The sequence below is a fragment of the Ovis canadensis genome, chromosome 7 (assembly GCF_042477335.2).
Source record: "Ovis canadensis isolate MfBH-ARS-UI-01 breed Bighorn chromosome 7, ARS-UI_OviCan_v2, whole genome shotgun sequence".
Classification (NCBI taxonomy): Eukaryota; Metazoa; Chordata; class Mammalia; order Artiodactyla; family Bovidae; genus Ovis; species Ovis canadensis.
The window spans coordinates 21,101,463-21,123,478 of record NC_091251.1 but is presented as its reverse complement, the minus strand read 5'-3'; the positions used below and the strand labels follow the sequence as shown (position 1 = coordinate 21,123,478).

The 22,016-nt window shown below is 45.3% G+C and overlaps 1 protein-coding gene across 4 annotated transcripts in view; it reads right to left on the bottom strand.

Annotated features, from left to right (window-relative positions):
* PDE8B (phosphodiesterase 8B) overlaps positions 1–22,016 on the bottom strand; it is a 258,748-nt gene that overhangs the window by 23,921 nt on the left and 212,811 nt on the right. For all 4 annotated transcript variants that reach the window (XM_069595361.1, XM_069595360.1, XM_069595359.1 and 1 more), the window contains exon 11: positions 4,317–4,359. In XM_069595361.1, coding sequence (XP_069451462.1) covers positions 4,317–4,359 — 43 coding nt within the window. The remainder of the gene's footprint in view (positions 1–4,316; positions 4,360–22,016) is intronic.

The following is a 22,016-nucleotide window of genomic DNA, read 5'->3' as shown; positions in this document are numbered from 1 at the left end:
GAAATAGCGGACCACTATGTCTTTAAATCCTCAGCACACACAGTATTATCAATAATATTAATTGTAAAAAGATGCCCCTTTCTTGCGGCACCATATTACATTGTAGTGCAGCTTATTATTAAGGGTTATTTAGTTCCATTAATAAATATCTTCTTGAAAATAGACATTAAAATGTGGGGAGAATTTTGAGGAGTTCTTTTTGACTTGAAGGATAAAGGATGGGAAAGGCTTCTGTGGGGATATCTGAGGAAATAAACTGCTAGTCAAATCCATAGAGAGTTGAATTTATTTGAGAAATCAATGTGGACCAATCTTAGGTCCCTCTGAAAAGTCAGACCTCTAGACGGTTTTCTAAGTTCTCCTGAGAATATGTTTTCATCAAATGATGCAGATCCCGGGAATGAAGAGAGGAAAACGCAATTTTATAATCTCGACAATTCCAACCATTTAACTTTCACTTTCATCCCTGTTTTCTGGTGGAAAAAAAATACTTTAAAAACTCTGTGTCTTTGCAGACTTTGAATTTAATACTCAAAATGTGCTGTCACATTAATGTGAAATCTAATTAAACAGTGCTACCGATGCTACCAAGGAGGACCAAAGGGTGAACATGTCAGAGGGGGGCTTCAGAAAGATACATTTTCAGGGCACCTGCTGCTTGCACGAGTAACCCATGAGCAAGGAGAAAAACCTAACCATAACACAGAGCTTTCCCTCACTGCGCAAATGTGCAGGCTTCAGCAGGGGAAATGCTTTTCTCAGACACCAATAAGTGACCATATTTCAAGAGAGAAAAGAGATGCAGTGATTTTTACAGAATTGTCTAGTGACACCAAAAAAGTACAAGAGAACACAGTAATTAACAGAACCAGTTCCAGAGCCGAACTGCTGAAATTCCAATCTCCACTATGCCGTCTAAAAGCCATGTAACCTTGGGGATGTTCCTTCTGAAATCCCAATCTCCACTGCGCCATCTGAAAGCAGTGTAACCTTGGGAATGTTCCTTCTGTGTCTCGGTATCCACAAAACGGGGATGATTATAGCATTTCATTCACAGATTATTGTGAGATGTAAACGAGTTAACTCATACATAGCTCTTGGGACAGCCAGTGCCTGCTACGTAGTAAGTATACAGCTCATGTCCGTTATTATGAATCACATCTGTTCATCTGCATGTATAACTTCTTTTCAAGCACACATGGGATCATATTACAATATTATTTTACTACTTGTTATCACTTTGTAATATGTCTTCGATAAGTCTCTAGGTCACCTTTTTAACTATTTAATGTTCTTAAATATCTGATTCAATTTTAAGCAGTTTAAATCAGCAACTATAGATAGCACTTCAAAAAATCTGATTCGAGTTTTAAAAGTTTAAATCAGTAGTAACTAAATCTGAATTATATTTATATAGCTTAAAGTGGAAGGTGCATGTGTGCTAAGTCACTTCAGTCGTGTCCGACTCTTTGTGATCCTATAGACCACAGCCCACCAGACTCCTCTGTCCATGGGATTCTCCAGGCAAGAATACTGGAGTGAGTTGCCCTGCCCTCCTCCAGGGGATCTTCCCGACTCAGGGATTGAACCCAGGTCTCTTGTGTCTCCTGCACTGGCAGGTGGGTTCTTTACCTCTAGCGCTACATGGGATGCCCAGAGTGGAGGGCAGAAGTATTACAAAGTTAATCTGAACAACAACGCCTTAGGATCTTGCCTTACATCACCTAACTTGAAATATTTTACTATCCCTTTGTGTATTTTTCTTTCAGATCCTGGCCTTGGATTTGAGCTTCAATATTTCTTTAAAAGGTATCTAGAGTAGGCAGTACTTCAAGTGATATTGTTAGGATCATATTGCATCTTTCAAACCTGAGAAACTGATGGTCATTTGCAAGACACTGGTTTTGAGCCTATTCTGGAGCTTAATAATCATATACACCCATAACATTTGTTTATCAGATAACAAATTAAAGCCGACTTATTAAATATTTAAGATTAAATTCAGGATTAAAGAGCACAAGAGTTCCTCAAAGTGCAGTTTCCAAATAAAGCTAAACTAGAGAGACTATATACAGCCCAGGGTGGCTGGCTGAATTCTAAATCATTCATTAGAATTATTCAAAGATGGGAAATGCTTATTCTTTCAGACTTCATTTCAGCTAAAATTAAAGAAAATCTTTAACAACAGAAAAGATCAAGGGTTTGCAGAAATTATTTCTTCAATAAAGGCCATTTAAATCAAAGAATTCATTTAGTCCTTCAATCAACAGATTTTGTGGAATTTGAATTTAAAAAGACAGAGAAACGAAGGATGAGAGATTCAAACAGCCATACTCAATGGCAAAAAAGGATACAGTGTCATCAATTAAAAAAAAAAAAACCAGCTACCATATACTGAGCACCTACTATGCATCAGACATTGTGCTTTATTATTTATTTAACGATCGTAATTATATAATCATTACAACGGTTCTGTAAGCTACAAAGTACAATCTCCATTTTACTGATGAGGAAATTTAAACTTGGAGAAATTGTGTGGGTAGCTAGAGGTCAAAGAGCTAATAAGTGGCAGAACTTCTGCCTTCCAAGATGGGATGGTTCCAGTTTATCAGTGTTCTGTATTTGTTGAGTGTCTATTATATGCAAGGCAATACTGGGCACCATAAAGGACATGAAAATGCTTGTAATAGTTTTTAGCTGGTAGGTTAGTTAAAACAATACTCTCACTAGGTTAAGGAAATAAACTAAACCATCTGTGAAAGAAACAAAGTGTGGAGGGAAGAGGAGAAAGATAACAAACAGTTAATTCATTTGACAAATGAAGAAACTGAAGGTCAGATCAGATGAAATCTTGCCGAGTAGGTGAAAACACGGTCCACTCCAGAACGGAGGAAAGGAATGGCAGAAAGTGAAGAGGAACTAAAAAGCCTCTTGATGAAAGTGAAAGAGGAGAGTGAAAAAGTTGGCTTAAAGCTCAACATTCAGAAAACTAAGATCATGGCATCCGGTCCCATCACTTCATGGGAAATAGATGGGGAAACGGTGTCAGACTTAATTTTTGGGGGCGCCAAAATCACTGCAGATGGTGACTGCAGCCATGAAATTAAAAGATGCTCACTCCTTGGAAGGAAAGTTATGACCAACCTAGATAGCATATTCAAAAGCAGAGACATTACTTGGCCAACAAAGGTCCGTCTAGTTGAGGCTATGGTTTTTCCAGTGGTCATGTATGGATGTGAGAGTTGGACTGTGAAGAAAGCTGAGCGCCGAAGAATTAATGCTTTTGAACTGTGGTGTTGGAGAAGACTCTTGAGAGTCCCTTGGACTGCACGGAGATCCAACCAGTCCATTCTAAAGATCAGTCCTGGGTGTTCTTTGGAAGGAATGATGCTAAAGCTGAAACTCTAGTACTTTGGCCACCTCATGCGAAGAGTTGACTCATTGGAAAAGACTCTGATGCTGGGAGGGATTGGGGGCAGGAGGAGAAGGGGATGACAGAGGATGAGATGGCTGGATGGCATCACGGACTCAATGGATGTGAGTCTGAGTGAACTCCGGGAGTTTGTGATGGACAGGGAGGCCTGACATGCTGCGATTCATGGGGTGGCAAAGAGTCGGACACGACTGAGCAACCAAACTGAACTGAACTGAAGTAGGCCAGGGCCCACTACATACTACATAAGTATGCCTAAGCGGCTGGGAAGCCCCCAGCAGTGGGGAGAAGGTGCTGTCTGTACAGGAATGAGAGCTGTACATTGTTGGTGGCAGACTGATTTTTCCCTCTAATGATTAAAGAATTCCAGACCTTTCTGATGTAGAGGTCATTAGTTCAGCCCCCTCGTTTCATGGGAGAGGAAACCAGGAGTCAGTGAGTCTTGCTCAAGGTATGACGTGCGGGTGTGGGCAGTTGAAATGGTGACTTGCCGCCCCTGAGTCCCAGGAGGGCCTATTCACGTTTCACTGACTGCTGCAGAGAAGGGGAGCCTGACTGTGGTGTGACAACAGTGTACTCTCTGGACCTCCAGGCCACGCTCTGTTTTGAGTTTATCTGCTCTCCACGGTTTCCAGGCAGCAAAAGAAGCCAGGATGGGGAAGGCATTCAGGGGAAAACCTTGCCATGAATGAAGATTCAAAGCCTTTTAAGGGATCCTGCTTTTAACCTGGCTCTCAAACCTTTCATTATCAGCACTGAGGTATCAGTAATTCAAGTTTCTAGGGTGGTGAAACTGTCAATCCAGGCTTCTTCAGACCGATTCATAGACTTGAGCCCACAAATCCCACCCGACCGTGTAAGAGTGAAATTGCAGTATTCTCACCTGTCTGAGAATTGTCTCCTGAATCACGATGAATCTTGAGAATCTAAAGTTGTTCAGAAGTTTGGTAAAGCAAGAAAAAGAGATTTAAAATATGGTATTAGTTACATTTCCAACCAATTTCATTAAAAACTCTGACGAGTTCAAGAAAGGAAGACGTTGCACAGATAATATGAACAGATGAAAGATGTACACAGATGATGACACTACAAAGTCTCTGTTACATCCAGACACATAGAATGCCTGCGTCTGAGAACAGGAAGACATCCAAGGGATGCCCTTGCTAAGCAAGACATCTAGGTCTCCAGTCAGCTGTTTTCCTTTATGACAGTCTACAAAAATGCAGAAAGACAAAAGAAATTTTAAACAAGATTAAATATTTTATCAGGCTATCATATGTACCCTGTTTTTATTTCAGACATGTACATTTTTCCTATAATATAAAAGCAGTCTGGTTTTAAGCCTAGAATTAAAAAAAAAAGCTTTTGAAAAAGCTCTTCAAACACACATCAATTATAGACAGAGTCAATTTACTAAACGTTTCTTCACAAGGTCTTAACTTTAGATTCAGTTTGGCACCTATTTCTTTCTTAGTATCAATTTTTTGTGCTAATGCTCAGTAAATATCTGTCAAATGCTAAGTGAAGTCATTAACAGTAGAAATAATGACTATGCTTTCTTTGGGGCGTTCTGCATTTCTTATGTTGATAACTCAGACATTGATTCTGGGGTGCATCCAGCTGTCATGATTGTAATCAGGCTGCTTTGCTGCTAAATCCACCTATTTCCGGTTTCTAAAACCACGATACGTTTGTAGGCACTGAATGAATGGAGTAAGTTAACCTGAAGAGCAAGACAGATGAGTGTGTAGGACTGTTTATGGAGGAAGATAGTATGGTTTAGCAACGTCAGCTGTAACAGCCAGAAGTCCCATATATTAATATATTAGATACGGGCAAAAATGTTCCAGCTTGATTGACCCATTGAAAAATAATCACATAAAACTGAAGTTTTGTACGAATAGTTCTGCACAGTTCATTCCATGTAACTACAGAAACAGCTTCATGGCCAGCCTGTGTGAGATCTTGGTCTTACAGGTGACCAAAGGGCTCTGACTCATTTATCCCACAATTATGGGATTTTTTAATTTCTTCTGTTTTTTTCTTGTTCTTCTTACATTTTATTTGGCTTCACTGGGTTTTAGTCGGAGCATGTAGGATCTAATTCCCCAACCAGGAATAGAACCCCGGGCCCTTTGCATTAGGAGTGCAGAGTCTTAGCCACTGGACCAGCAGAGAAGTAAGTCCCTGGTTTGGTTTTTTCTTTACAAATGAAGACCATTTGCTCAAAGCTACTGAGTGCAATATGAATTTTTGATATACCAAATGAGTACAGCTTTTTCTCAGTCAACTTTTTTAGCTCAAAAGCAAGTCATTGTTAAATGAAAGCTTTTCTCTCTGAATCACAATCCACCTTTCCTTAAGGACCAAAGCCCCGTGGCTACCCAGATCACACACCAAAAACCCTTTCTTGTCTTTCACTGACCTCCCCAGGCCCGCTGATTGGACTGTGGCCCTCCTGGTAGGGCAACACAGGCTTCGTATTCAGTCTAATGGAGCTCGAGGAAGCCCAAGGTCCAAGTGAGGCCCAGGCCAGCCCTGCCTTTAGGATGACGGGCTCCACGTTACGGACAGCAGCGAGACTGGAAACACCCCTCAACCGCCGACCGTCAGCGGCTTCACGCGCAGAGCTTTTGGGCGCGTGCCAGGCCAGGACTCACCTCACAGTCTGCTGTGGTCAGAACTGTGCCCGGCGGCAGCTGGCCCCGCACACCTCAGCAGGGCCAGGTTTATACTGAAGCTTCTGACTCACAATCCACGTGCCTCTCCCAGACACCTCCTTTTACAACCAAATGTTCACTTGAATGAAAAAAATCTCAGAGAATTGCAATTTTCTTGGAAGGCTACACCCATCCATCATTTATAACTTGGTATGAATGCTTCCACTACAACTATCTCCTCATCGTTCTCAGTCACTCACTGAGAGCGGGCCTCCCTGGTGGCTCAGTGGTAGTGAATCCGCCTGCAAGGCAGGAGACGTGGGTTCGATCCCTAGGTAGCGAAGATCCCCTGGAGGAGGAAATGACAACCTACTCCAGTCATCTTGTCTGAGAAATCTCATGGACAGAGGAGCCTGGCCGGCTACCGTCCAGGGGGTTGCCAAGGGTCTGACGTCCCTGAAGTGACTGAGCAGACAGGGAACACACAGAAAGTGAGCGGTTGTGTGCTTGGGCATTCACTGCTGGGCGGGCAGAGGAGGCTCGCGGCCTGCGCACTGTGGGCAGCAAGAGAGGGGCTGCTCCTCCCGTGACTACAGCAGCCTTCTCTTCCGTGTTTGCACAGTGCTAGCAGTGGAGAAGGAAATGGCACCCCACTCCAGTGTTCTTGCCTGGAGAATCCCAGGGACGGGGGAGCCTGGTGGGCTGCCGTCTATGGGGTCGCACAGAGTTGGACACGACTGCAGCGACTTAGCAGCAGCCGCCGCAGCAGTTCTACACCAGCAACCTAGTCATTCCAATGTCCGTGCAAGGAGGGAGGGTCGTCATTCCTTCTGACAGATGGAGAAGTTGGGGGACCTCCCTGAACCACGCAGCCAGCACTGGCAGATCTCAATTCCAAACCCGGCTCTCTCTAGATCTAAAGCCACTTCCTGTTTGTCACGTTGCTCTCTACAGTTAGGCCCCAGAAGGGCAGCCTGGGGTTCAGGCTTGTTAAACTGGGATCTGAGGACACAGTGCTCTGGTTCGGTGAAGGGCATCTGTTTGAATATAATTCCCTTTGTAACTCTGGAGAAGATATGACTCTGCTATGGGTAGATTTTGGTGCGCGCACGCTAAAGTGAAGCAAAGAATCCTAATTTAAAGGCCACGTGACAGCCAATCTCTCCAGAGTATGGTGTTTTGTTCCCCCTCTTGCAGTGGAAATGCATCTATAAATGACTAAGAATTCTGGTATCCTGTGTCCCACGGGCTTCAGCACTAAGGTGCTGCAATAGGCCGGTGCCACGCCTGCCAGAGCTCAGAACTGGAATTTCTTATTAACAGCAAGGCCTTGGAGGCTTACAGCCTATTTGGGGGAAAAGAAATTCATAATTCCAATGTTTTAGGTACCTAACATACAATAGGGTCCCGCAAGTGTTGCTGTCCTTGAGCTAAATGCTCTGTGTACAGACCCTGGGTTATGCTTGGCTCCTAAAAACGCTGCAGTTTCTACATGTGTGTGTCCATGCATGTCAAGGTCATGTGGTTGTTTTTCTCTTAAAGAATGACCGTTTACCAGTGATATTCTTGGGACTTCCCTGGTGGTCCTGTGGTTAGGAATCCACCTTGCAATGCAGGGGATGCAAGTTTGATCCCCAGTCAGAGAACTAAGATCCCAAATGCTGCAGGGCAGCTCAGCCGACTGAAGCCCACACGACTCACCCAGAGAGCCTGCATCCGGCAGTCACTGAGCCTGCGTGCTCTGGAGCCTGTGTGCCACAGCTCAGACCAAACGCAGCCAAATAAGTAAGCATCTAAATAAATAAAATTGTAAAAAGATATTTTCTCTGCACATCTACCCGAACACTTAAAACGAAAAAGAAATTCTGTCAGGTATGTGGAACAACTGCAACTCTTACACATTAGAGGGTGTATAAAGCTGTACAGTCACTATGAAAAAGGTCTGGCAGTTTCTTATAAAATTAAATGCATGCCTACCCTGTGACCCAGCTCTTCTGTGTTCAGTTCTACTCCTAAGTTATCTACCCAAGATAAATGAGAGCATATATTCAGAAAAAGACTTGTCTAAGAATGTTCAAAGGAATCCAAATGGAAAGCAGCTTACAAACCTATCAACAAGAGAAATAAACTGTGGTGGAAATAAAAAGAAAAAAAATACTGATACATACAACATACATGCATGCTGAGTCACGTGTCTGACTCTTTGTGACCCCCTGGACTGTAGCCCGCCAGGCTCCTCTGTCCATGGAATTTCCCAGCCCAGAATACTGGAGCAGATTGTCATTTCCTTCTCCAGGGGATCTTCCTGACCCAGGAATCAAACCCGCATATCTTGTGGTTCCTGAACTGCAGGCGGCAGGTGGATTCTTTACCACTCAGCCACCTGGGAAGCCCACGTACAACATAAAGGAATCTCAAAACGTTGATGATGAATGAAAGAAGCCGACACAGAAGAAGAGACGCTTCAGGAAGCTCTGGAACAAGCGAACCTAACCTATGGTCACAGAAATCAGAACACCGTTACCTCTGGGGGTGGGAAGGCAGGGAGTGGAGGCAGGGATAACCGGGAAGCGGGTGTAAGGGAGTGTCTGGGGCAGGCGGGCGGGTTTGAAATCTTGATGGGGTCTGCGCTACAGTCGCATGCGTTTTTCAGAATACAAGGACTGTCATACTTAGGGTTCGTACACTCCACCGTATGTGACCTTTACTAGGAAATGAAAAACTCTCAACCACATACTAAATGCACATTAATAATATGCATGCCAAACTGCCAAGGGGTGAAATGTCCTGATGTCTGCAACTTGATTTGAAATCTATCAAAGAACAAGATGGAGTGATGGATGAATCAAGGGAGGGATTGATGGATTGGTAGATACATAGATGATTGAGCAAAGTGTTACAGAACCTAGGTGGTATGTATATGTGTATTTACTTACAATTTTTCTCTTCTGTGTTTGAAAAATTTCATAACAAAATATTGAGAAAATTGTATGTTCAACTGAGAATATAGATTGATAGCTAAAAATTGGAAGTCTGAAACAATTTCAAAATCAGTGAAAATAAATAAGATGAAGAAAATTGAGAACAGCCTGAAACTGAACGAGGTGAGTGACATGTCCCCGTCCTGGGGACTCTGCCATGAACCTGGGCGTGAAAAGGATGTTCCACTTCAAACCATAGCTATGGAATTGTAGACAGCAGCTGCCAATCTTAAATGCATAAGATTTACCTAGGTAACTATTTAATACACTGATTTTAATAATTTTATTGATTGATTTTGTGTATTATGGAGTTATAAATGAACCTAAATCCTGATGTCTCTTCTGGAAGAAAAACTCTGAAATAACTTTTTTAAAAAATGGACAATCACAAGGCTTTTTAGGAGTTAAAATCAATCAAGGCCAGGATGACTGCAATGACCAGCTACTAAGCAAAGAAATACTAGATACCTCCTTCAGTATGCCTTTCAGAGTCACCTTGGGAGAGTGTGAACAGACCTTGGGTAGAAATGTCTAATCTGCTTTTGTCATCATGGAATGATAGAGTTATACAAGATATCCATTGTAATCAAAACCACCAGATTGCCCAGTATGTGAGTGGGTGTGTGTGTGTAGGGGGGCGGTCATCCTTGATGCTTCCTTTTCTCTCATCTTCACATCTAGTCCATCATCAAATCTTGTAAAATCTCATTTCTAAACCCTTCTGGGATTACCCACTTCTCTCCATTGTCAGAGTACAGGCTACCATCAGTTCTCATCTGAACTCTGACCTCGGCAATAACCTTCCCAACTTAATCCATTTTCAACTTTTGAATCAGGATCCTGCAGAACTACATCTAATCCTGCCACTTTCCTGCTTAAAACTCATACTTCCCACCTGGTCTTGGCGTCAGCCCCATGTGACGACCTGGCTATGAGAGGCTGCAGTGTGGGCTGGACCTGCAGTTCCCCAGAGGCACCCTTGACCCCTGCCACTCTGCCCTGGGCTCCCCGTTTGTGGGCTGCGCTGCCATCCCCATCTCTCTGATTTTCCCATGCTCTTTGCTACCACACATGTACAAGCCCGGAAGCTTCCCAGTCCACTCTCTTCCTTTTGCCCATCTGTCCTCCAAATCCGAGCTGAGCGTGGTTTCTCAGGGAGGCCTTCCCAGGTATTTCCTGCCCATCCCAGTCCCTCATGAGGCTAGGTTCTAGTTTCACAGGTTCTCAATGGGCTTAGCCTTTATTGCGTTTTATACAGTTCATAATGCTGTACTTATTTCATTGTCTGTTATCCTTCACAACTACAAGTCCCACTTATAGCGGGAGCAGCGTCTCACTTGATTACCCTTGTAAACTTGACTACCCTAGTACTGAGTCCTAACACAGTAACTGCATGCAGAAGTACGCTAAACATCAGTGCACACAAGAGTGAGATTAATCAGGTTCTTCACCTTACAGCTTGTGGTGAAAACACTATTAATGATTAGCCCATCATACTGGCTTTTGTTGATTATACTTAATACTGATGTCTCTAAAGTGCTTCATGGTACGGTTCAGTTCAGTTCAGTTGCTCAGTTGTGTCCAACTCTTCGCAACCCCATGGACTGCAGCACGAAGTGGCTTCCCTGTCCATAACCACCTCCCAGAGCTTGTTCAAACTCATGTCCATCAAGTCAGTGATGCCATTCAACCATCTTATCCTGTCGTCCCCTTTTCCTTCCACCTTCAATCTTTCCAAGCATCAGGGTCTTTTCCAATGAGTCAGTTCTTCACATCAGGTGGCCAAAGTATTGGAGCTTCAGCTTCAGCATCAGTCCTTTCAATGAGTATTCAGCTGATTTCCTTTAGGATGGACCTGCTGGATTGCCTTGCAGTCCAAGAGACTCTCAAGAGTCTTCTCCAACACCACCATTCAAAAGCGTCAATTCCTCAGCACTCAGCTTTCTTTATGGTCCAACTCTCACATCCATACATGACTACTGGAAAAACCATAGCTTTGACTAGATGTACCTTTGTCAGTAATGTCTCTGCTTTTTAATATGCTGTCTAGATTTGTCATTGCTTTTCTTCCAAGGAGCAAATGTCTTAATTTCACAGCTGCAGTCACCATCTGCAGTGATTTTGGAGCCCAAGAAAATAAAATCTCTCAGTGTTTCCATTGTTTCCCCATCTATTTGCCATGAAGTGATGGGACCAGATGCCATGATCTTCATTTTTTGAATGTTGTTTTAAGCCAGCTTTTTCACTCTTCTCTTTCACTGTCATCAAGAGGCTCTTTAGTTCCTCTTCACTTTCTGCCATAAGGGTGGTGTCATCTGCATATCTGAGGTTATTCATATTTCTCCCGGCAATCTTGATTCCAGCTTGTGCTTCTTCCAGCCCAGCGTTTCTCATGATGTACTCTGCATATGTTAAATAAGCACAGTGACTATATACAGCCTTGATGAATCCCTTTCCCAATTTTGAACCAGTCTGTTGTCCCATGTCTGGTTCTAACTGTTGCTTCCTGACCTGCATACAGGTTTCTCAGGAGGCAGGTCAGGTGGTCTGGTATTCCCATCTCTTTCAGAATTTTCCACAGTTTGTTGTAATAAACAGTCAAAGGCTTTGGCATAGTCAATAAAGCAGAAGTAGATGTTTTTCTGGAATTCTCTTGCTTTTTCTATGATCCAATGGATGTTGGCAATTTGATCTCTGGTTCCTCTGCCTTTTCTAAATCCAGCTTGAAAATCTGGAAATTCTCAGTTCACGTACTGTTGAAGCCTAGCTTGGAGGATTTTAAGCATTATTTTGCCAGCGTGTGAGATGAGTTCAATTGTGCAGTAGTTTGAGCATTCTTTGGCATTGCCTTTCTTTGGGATTGGAATGAAAACTGACCTTTTCCAGTCCTGTGGACACTGCTGAGTTTTCCAAATTTGCTGACATATTGAGTGCAGCACTTTCACAGCATCATCTTTGAGGATTTGAAATAGCTCAGCTGGAATTCCATCACCTCTACTAGCTTTGTTTACAGTGATGCTTCCTACGATCCATTTGACCTCGCACTCCAGGATGTCTGGCTCTTGGTGAGTGATCACACCATCGTGATTATCTTGGTCGTGAAGATCTTTTTGTATACTTCTTCTGTGTATTCTTGCCACCTCTTCTTAATACCTATTGCTTCTGTTAGGTCCCTACCATTTCTGTCCTTTACTGTGCCCATCTTTGCATGAAATGTTCCCTTGGTATCTCTAATTGTCTTGAAGAGACCTCTAGTCCTCCCCATTCTATTGTTTTCCTCTCCTTCTTTGCATGGTAGTGTGCTGATAAGGGACTTTCCCAGTAAACGTGCTCCAATAGCGCCAAATCTGTGACAGCGGAAGAACTGGTGGGACGGTGAGAAGCCACACACCTGGGCGCACCCTCATCCCTGAACCAGTTGCTGCCCCTCTGATTCACTGCTGTGTTTCTCCTCATAATCTATGCACTTATAAAACCAGTAGCTACTAGACATTCGTTCATACAGGAATGATGAGTGACTTTGAAAGATTTCTTGACCATACAGAAGAGTGCTGGCTTTGATCAGTTTTCAACCTCAGGCTTGGAGAAGGCGCTGGCACCCCACTCCAGTACTCTTGCCTGGAGACTCCCATGGACGGAGGAGCCTGGTGGGCTGCAGTCCATGGGGTCGCGAAGAGTCGGACACGACTGAGCGACTTCACTTTCATGCATTGGAGAAGGAGATGGCAACCCACTCCAGTACTCTTGCCTGGAGAATCCCAGGGACAGGGGAGCCTGGTGGGCTGCCGTCTATGGGGTCCCACAGAGTCGGACACGACTGATGTGACTTAGCAGCAGCAGCTCAGCAACCTCAGGCTTTACATTATTTGCTTGTTTTCTGCATCTCCCCCTAACCCAAATATTATGAGAAACTGTACAAACCTGGTTAGATGAAGAAAAGTACTATTTTCTTAAATACTCAGTGTAAGCAGTCTTTGAGTGAACATTCTTGCTCAGTGACTTCATGACAAAGCCGAATGCTTTGATGTACTTGACGAGACTTCAGTAATAGTGGAGCTTGAATGCTGGATGAGAGATTTGATTTTGGGAACTGAGTCATTCAAGACCCTCCCTTCATTAACATGCAGCGAAACTGACAGAGTAAGTGGTATAATACAGAACTTCTTTGATCATCTTTCTTTACTGAAAATACTTTGATGAGTTTTTCCTTGGAAGGTATGAATATCTGATGTAGAGATCAAATATCCTTTCTGTCTGCTCTATTTAAAAAAAAAAAACCACTTGAAGATACACATCTCAAATTTCCCAAACAGCAAAACAAATACCAAACAATGAACCCCAAAACACTGAAAGGAAATTCATGCAACATGCTGGATCCCCATCCTCAATGGTTACCTTTACATAAGCTCCCAAAGTCAGGGCCGAGCTGTTGCCATTGTTTTCATGCGCTGAGTCTGGTTTCTCAAGATACTACAGCACCAAGACAGAGAAGTTGCATGGATGCCAGCCTTGACGCCTGGTGTCAGATCTCCTCACTTCAGGTAATTTCATGAGCATAACAGACTCAACATGACATTCTCTCTCATCTTTTATCTTGATGGTAATTGAAAATGCTACTTATATCAAAGCTACATGCATTGGCTTGATATAAATGAAAATGATGCATACAAATATTTAAGATTACAGAAGATTAAAAAGAAAGATCTCAAGCTGCTTTTTTTTTTTTCAGGTCATTTGCTATATTCGAGACAAATGCAGAAATAAATATCTTCAGTTCTGGGAGGTAATTTTCTTGGGAAAATTTAAACACCCTTCTGTGCAATGTCTGATCTAGCATGTTCAGATATCACTGGTATCCCTTGGTCAAAACATCTTCTACGTCAGTCCTAGTATCCACTGGCCCTACATTCAACATGCACTTGCAAGAACCTTTACACAGAGAAGGACTCTCGTTACGCAGCCCAGTGAGAATCATTTCTGTATGCTTATCTCATGGGGAAACACTTAATGCAAGCCACTGTTCAGGTTTAGATGGTTTGTCTTTTTCCCCTTGTCCAGTTTCTCCTTTAATTGCTATCAAATACCTACAATGTAAGCACCACCTTGCTGCATACCTGGACAGCACTGGGTTTTCTAATATGGAAATAGGATAGTGATTCTCAAACTTCCTCCCAGAACTGGATCTCTAACAACTTCCCCAGTGAGCTGGGGCTGCAAGTCTAGGGACCGCAGAGCAGTTCCTGAGGCTGCCCTCTTCAGAATGCTCTGTGCACCAGCAGAAGGGAACACCCGGGAGCTTGTTAACTTTGCTCTCAGGCTCATGCTGAACAGAATCTGCATTCTAACGTGCCATCTCTAAGTGAACTGATTTTAAGTACAGTTTGAGAGACACTGATTCAAGTGGAAAAATCATAGGCTCGCCGACAGATTTTTAAAAAAATCTCCGCTCATAGCTGTGTAAACTTATGAGCTTCGCTGAGTCTCAGTTTCCTTATGGGTAAACGGGACCAATGCCTACCTTTTAGGATCTAAGAGGATCAAACGAGACAGCATATACAAAAGGCCTGGCCCACTAGCTCTCAGGCTGGTCTGTTATGTTGCAATCCCACAGAAGGCTGGGAAACCACACAGTAGGTTGCGGTCAGTAGGTTGAGGTCAGGGCCCCAGAACTTGATTGAAATGCAAGTTCTGTGAGGCTGAGGCTGCTGAGTCAGTAGCCCTACTTTGAGAACCACTGGCCTGGCAACTAGTGGATGCCCAGATAAGGCTGGGTCCCTCTGCCTGCTCTTGCACAGAGGTGTCCTGTTTCCTGAGAATCTGGCTGCAGTGCCACTCACAGTGCCAGGGCTGATCTTAGTTTACGGAAATCATTTCCTTTAAGGCAGACACATAAGCAGCACACGTGTGTTTTTCCCTTTCATGCCATCATTTCTCTAGCCTCTGTCCCCTCACTGCTAGGGACAAAGAGAAACTTACAGATGAATCACCCCAGAAAAAATTTCACTGTGCTTAAAGCTTCTTGCTCTCAAGGAACTGTCCATGACTGATGGCACTTTTGCTAAACATTCTGTTGTGTGAACTCAGATGACTGCTAGATTTTGTCAGGAGAGGGAGGGAACTGCAACAATCTAACATTTTCCCCACTCCTGTTACTCCAGCATGCTACATTAAACTGCTTAATGACACCCAGGCTTTGCTGGCACTGTGATTAGCAAAAGATAGAAGCCACCAGCAGGACCCTTGCTTAATAAATCAGGCCCTTTGGAAGCTACCCAGAGGCGGGGACAGCACCAAAGGAAAAATAAGCAATAGAGAGGACAGAATGGTGAAACAGCTTTATCACTGTGCCCTGAGGCTCTGAAAATGCTGTTCATCAGAATCTTTGCTTATATTTTGTGAAAAATCACCCCTGGGAGGGGATAAAAGGGCATCTCTAATGGATACCCCTTCTTCTAACTTCAGCTGAAGAATCATTTACTGGTTCTGTGAGACAAAGATGTTTAGGACCTGCTCTCAAGGGATTTACTGATAGGGGACAAAAACCAAGTACTGTCACAATGAATTTATTCACTCCGTGTTTGATGAGCGTGTACTATGTGTCAGGCAATGTTCTAGACACTGGGAATATGACAGAAAACAAAACAGATAGTTTTAGGAAGCTGGTTTGAGTGTCAAGATGGCATTTCACAAAAGGTGTGATGCTGAGGGGTTAAAATTTAAGTCTGGGGCATTTCAAAACTTGATGCTAAATAGCCTGGACTCTCCTATTCAATTCATCTGTCCTCTAATGTTTTTCCAAGCCTTCTGGGTTTATCAAGGAGAAAGCCTCAGGCGGGTCCCAGTCTCCGAACTTTCAACCAACAGCTGTAGTGTCCGGATTTGCTAACACCGTGGGTTTTTTTTTTACTCTGATCTGTTCTACTGTTATCTTCCATATGACTAGCCATTATGGCATTCCATTTTATGGTAGTGACTACCATGATGATACAAAGTATTGCAAGTGACTGCTTCAAGGAAGAGGAAGAACTTTCCCTACATGCAGATGAGATGATACTATACCTAGAAAATCCTTAGGACTCCAGACAAAAACTACTAATAAGCTAATAAGTGGATTCAGCAAAGTAGCAGGATACAAGATCAACATGCACAATCAGTTGCATTTCTTTACACTAACAATGAAATATCAGAAAAGAAATGCAGAAAAACAATACCTTACAAAATAGCACCAAAATGAAAAAATACCTAGGACTAAACTGATCAAGGAGGTGAAAGGCGTATGTTGAGAACTGTAAAACATTAATAAAGGAAACTGAAGATGATTAAAAAATGTTAAGATATCCCATGCTCTTGGATTGGAAGATATTGTTAAAGGTATTGTTTAATATTGTTAAAATGGCAATTCTACCCAAAGCAATCTACAAATTTAATGTGATCCCTATCAAAACACCCATGACATTCTTCACAGAACTAGAACAAATAATCCCCAAATAAATAAAAGATCCAGAACTTCCAAAGCAATCCTTAAGGGAGAAAACAAAGCGAGAAGCATAAGTCTCCCAGACTTCAGACAATATTACAAAGTTACAGTAATCAAACAGTGTTAATAATACCAAGACATATGGATCAGTGAAACAGAATAGAGCCCAGAAATAAGCCTACACATTTACAGCCAATTAATCTTCAACAACGAAAGTAAGAATATAAAATGGGACAGAGACAGTCTCTTCAACAAGTGGCGTTGGGAAAGTTGGACAGTGCACGTAAATCAATGCAGTGAGAACCATCCTCACACAATGTACAAAGATAAACTCAAAAGCCTTAAAGATTTAAACATAAGACAAGACACCATAGAACTCCTATAAGAGAGCATAGGCAAACCATTCTCTGACATAAATCATACCAAAGTTTGCTTAGGTCAGTAGCCCAAGATAATAGCCACTCATTTGGAGCTGTTTCTTTGCTTTCTTTCCTCTTTTAAAAATTATTTATGTGTTCATGGCTGTGCCAGGTTTTCAGTGCTGGGCGTGGGCTAGCCGCACTGAGTGGGGACTACTCTTCCTGCAGCGCGCAAGCTTCTCTTTGTGGCGGCTTCTCTGGTTGCGGAGTGTGGGCCCCGCGGTTGCAGCGCTCAGGCTTAGCTGCCCTGGGGCCTGTGGAATCTTCCCGGACTAGGGATGGGCCCTCGCACTGGCAGGCGGATTCTCTACCACAGGACCACCATGGACGTCTCTTTGCTTTCCTTTCTATCTCACCCCCACGATACCTCATTTGGCAGAAAATGCGGATAATTCTTTGGTCAAAACAACTCTTCCATGCATCTTTTCTTTTCCATGCATCTTTAAGAAGCATCTTTAAGATGACGTCTATCCATGCTCCTTTATTTCTCTGTTTTCCTCTATCTGAGGATTGTCTATTTGACTTAAAACTAGAACAGAGGGTGTCTTTTTTCTTTTGGGCAGCTCATCAAATCCCTTTCCAGTGATTAACTTGTAAGATATAATGCTGATAACTTAAGTATGAATAAATTCAGATAACCTAATTTAATCTGAGGGTTTCTCTGGTGGCTCAGTGGTAATGAATCTGTTAATGCAGGAGACACGGGTTCAATCCTTGATCTAGGAAGATCTCTTGGAGAAGGAAAGGGAAACCACTCCAGTATTTTTGCCTGGAAAATCCCATGGACAGAGGAGCCTGGTGGGCTATAGTCCCTACCCCCACTTCTCCCACCCCTGCCCTGCACAGAGAGTGGGACACAACGTCGCAACTAAACAACCACAATTTAATATGAATGTGTCCACCACCTACCTTGCACTGCATAAGGCCCTTCAGGGAAGGGGCAGTCAACATGGAGAAGAAGCTGAAAGCTGCTTGGGGTGACAAGGGGAGGAGAAGAGAGGCTGGACACGGCCTGTGTGATGCACCAGGAAGTACAGCCATGGCCCTCACAGTCCAGAGGTCACTCTGCAGGGGCCATGCGGCTGGACAACTGGATTCCTGTATCTGCCTCGTAATACATAACTGAGACTTTGGAACCAGAGTGAAGGAAGGTGCCAAAAGGCTGAGCTTTCTAGAGTGTAGGCTCCAGGGGGAGAGTGTGTCACAGGAGTGACAGGGGCCAAGTTCTGGAACTTATGTCACCTTGGCAGACCTTACAGGCAACAGAGAGCCAGTGGAAATTTTTAAGGTAGAAATGAATGAGCTGAGTGGTGTCCTGGGAAGAGGAGTTTGGCATCTTCTGGTGCAGGATGGACTGGGAGAGAAGGACTAGCTTCCACTCAGGAAGTGTGGAGAAAGGTAGTGTTCTCCTGGGGGAAGAAGCGAGTTGGATCTGAAAGACCATGCTGAACTTGCACTTGCTTCTCTAAATGCTGCTACTGAAAATGGGATGCTGAAGGTCGAGTTCTCTTGGGAATCACATTATCTTCACACTGGAGGAAGCCTGTCCTCCCGTGGGGAAGGACTGGTCACAGGGGCCAGGCCATCTTCACTGGCTCCTGCCGATGGGCTGGAGGCGACAGTCGCGTTCTAGTGGGACAGCCGTGGGAGCCAGCGCACGGGTGAGAAGGCGCGCAGATGACTCGCCTATGCCTGCGACTCAGTGTCGTTACAGCCTCAGCGAAGTGCAAACTTCTCCAGGCTACAACTGGTATTTCCAGAATTAAAGGTCAGCGTGCTGCCAGCCAGACTAGCTGGACAGTGTGCTCTGGGCCAGAGATCACGTCAGCCACAGAAGCCACAGCCCTGCTTCACAGCGCCCTCCACAAGGGGTGACCCCCTCGCTCTGAGCCCCTGAACCAGGAGGAATGCGGACCTCACCCCGGGGAGTGCACCTGGACTCTGGCTCACCTTCAGCTGCAGAAGGACGAGATTCGTTCTGAACAAACCCAGACCAGTGGTTTTCCTTTCCTTTTTACCGTTCCCTTTTTAGGAAAGATACTGTGTTTTCTCAGGAAACCAAATTTCAACACCCCCTCTTCTTTGTGCTTTTGAATTGCAGTGTTGGAGAAGACTCTTGAGAGTCCCTTGGACTGCAAGGAGATCAAACCAGTCCATCCTAAAGGAAATCAATCCTGAATATTCATTGGAAGGACTGATGTTGAAGCTGAAACTCCAATACTTTGGCCACCTCATGCGAAGAACTGACTCATTGGAAAAGACCCTGATGCTGGGAAACATTGAGGGCAGGAGGAGAAGGGGACGATAGGGGATGAGATGGTGGGATGGCATCACTGACTCAATGGACATGAGTCTGAGTGAACTCCAGGAGTTGGTGATGGACAGGGAGGCCTGGCGTGTGACAATCCATGGGGTCGCAAAGAGTCGGACATGACTGAGCAACTGAACTGAACTGAAATTCTTTGTGGGCTTTCGTACTGGCTCAGATACTAAAGAATCTGCCTGCAATGCAGGAGACCTGGGTTTGATCCCTGCGTTGGGAACATCCCCTGGAGGAGGGCCTGGCACCACTCCAGTATTCTTGCCTGAAGAATCCCCATGGTCAGAGGAGCTTGGTGGGCTATACTCCATGGGGATCACAGTCAGATATGACTGAGCAACTAACACGACTCTTTGTAAGTTCACAAATAGCAGTAAATATTGTCTCAAACCCACTTTTGAAAGGTCTTTTTTCCCGTATCAGTTTACTCTCCAGCTGCAAGGGAAGCTCATGAGTCGAGAGGCCCCCCATGGCCTGGACGCCCGGGTCCCCCACCAGCCTCTGTCCTGCTCTGCGCCTGACGCCCTCAGTCATGAGCAAATCCTCAAACCCTGAAGCCCCCACGAGTCCTGGTTAGGTTTTGTAAAAATGTTCTATTTTAATGCCCGCCAGAAAACAACTCTGGAACAGCCTCTCAAACAACTCCCCCTGAGCGCTCACTGGTTTATCCAAAGGTAAGACAAGGCAGCGCATACAGGGGCCGGCCCAGATCCGCCCCCGCCCTGCCTCGGGTCAGCCGGCGGGAAGGCGCTGAGTCCACAGCAGCAAGGCCCTAAGCACGGACGCCGCGGTTCTCAGGCCCAGAGGAAGAGCCGCGGCCACGGTGAGGGCTGATCTCCTCTAAAGAGGAAAGTTCCACCCCCCTCGGAGCCTGGCCAGTGGGCACGGGTCAGCCCTGAGGTCAGCTCCGAGGCTCTGAGCTCCCAGGCCAGCTCCGCAGCACGGCCCTGGCTTCCCCCAGGGAAGCACCGTCCCCTCCGCACCACCGCGCGATCCCGGGACAGGAGCCGGGCCGCACCCTCCGACACGGGCACTTACACACGTTTGTGCTTCTGTGGCTAAAGGTGGCAGCCTCGGCAGGGGAACCACGGTGCCAGGGAAACAAGACCTGGCCTTTCTGCCCTGGAGAGCCGTAAGGTGGATGATCTATGGAAAACCCTTAAAAAGAAGTCACTGTCAGGGCCTAAAGGGTACTGGGTGAATTTCTTCCATTTAAATGGAAACTGAAACCAAATCCCATGTACACCATTACTTCCCCAACCAGATCTCCTAGCCACGAAGTGTTCGTGTGGAAGAGAAATGGAAAAGAAGGCTGCTGCCAGTTGATGTATAACAGGGCCTGGCTCGCAGACCATGGGACTAACTCCTGTTGGATGTGTCCCCAAGTCTCCCTGTGATCAGGAGGTCAGCTGCCTTGGGGGCAGCCCCTGAGGAGACAGCAGCTCCTGTGCCTGGGACCAATCTGAGGTCCAGGGACAAGTACGGGGAACATCACCCATCAGTTCTGGGGGCGCCCCCCCCACCCCCACCCTGCGTGCCAGGCGCCCTCTGATAAAACAGGCAGGGTCTCCACCCCCACAGCCTCTGGAGCCAGCAGAGACAGCGCTTCCTCCACCCACCTTCTCTAGGGCCAGTGCCTGTCCGAGAAGCCCTTCCTGCCCACTTACTAGAACTCAACGTCAGTGCTGTGCCCTGGGCCTCCTGGTCCAGACGCCGCCTGTCCCTGCAGAAACCTCCACTGCCGCCCAAACCCCAAGGCTTCGCTCCTGCAGCCTACAAACACCCATTCCGTAGACATTTTCTGTGTGCTCAGGCCCAGGGGGGACATGCAAAGATGAGGAAGGCTTGGCCTCACCCTTGGCAGTTCCACAGTGGCCTGGTCTCCCCTGTGTGAATTACACACAGGCCATCCTGTTCGCTGACCTTTCCACAGTCCTCTAGTCAAACCACACTGCTGCTGCTGCTGCTGCTAAGTCGCTTCCGTCGTGTCCGACTCTGTGCGACCCCGTAGATGGCAGCCCACCAGGCTCCCCCGTCCCTGGGATTCTCCAGGCAAGAACACTGGATTGGGCTGCCAGTTCCTTCTCCAATGCATGAAAGTGAAAAGTGAAAGTGAAGTTGCTCAGTCGTGTCTGACTCTTCACGACCCCATGGACTGCAGCCCACCAGGCTCCTCCATCCATGGGATTTTCCAGGCAAGAGTACTGGAGTGGGGTGCCATTGCCTTCTCCGCAAACCACACTCCTCTCCCCTTATAAAACGTCCAGCAGAAAAGTCCCGAGACGAACCTAACCCGTCACACCAGATCCAAGCCACTCGGTAGCCTGGTGGTTCTCGACTTTGACAAATACGTTAGAGTCTGCTGTGGAGCTCTTAGAAACCCCATGCCCAGTCTATACCCCAGCCCCTTCTATCAGAGCCCTGGGGGCTCAGGCATCACTGATTTTCTTTTTTTAATAACTCTCTAGATAGTTCCAACATGCAGCCAAGACTCAGAACGACTGCATTAACCTAACGACCACCTTCCTCACCATTTAGCATGAGTGCTCACAGATGCAGCTGCTCACTCATGCTAGTGGGTGGCTGCAACATTCCTCCTGTAGGGACATCTGTGGTCCTGTGTTTCATATGGATTATCTCCTGCCTGTCCTCAACTTGCCTTCCTCTCCGTTTGTAACTCCAGAGTCAACGCTGTGCGCTTAGGCCCTTAAATTCACTTTGATAGT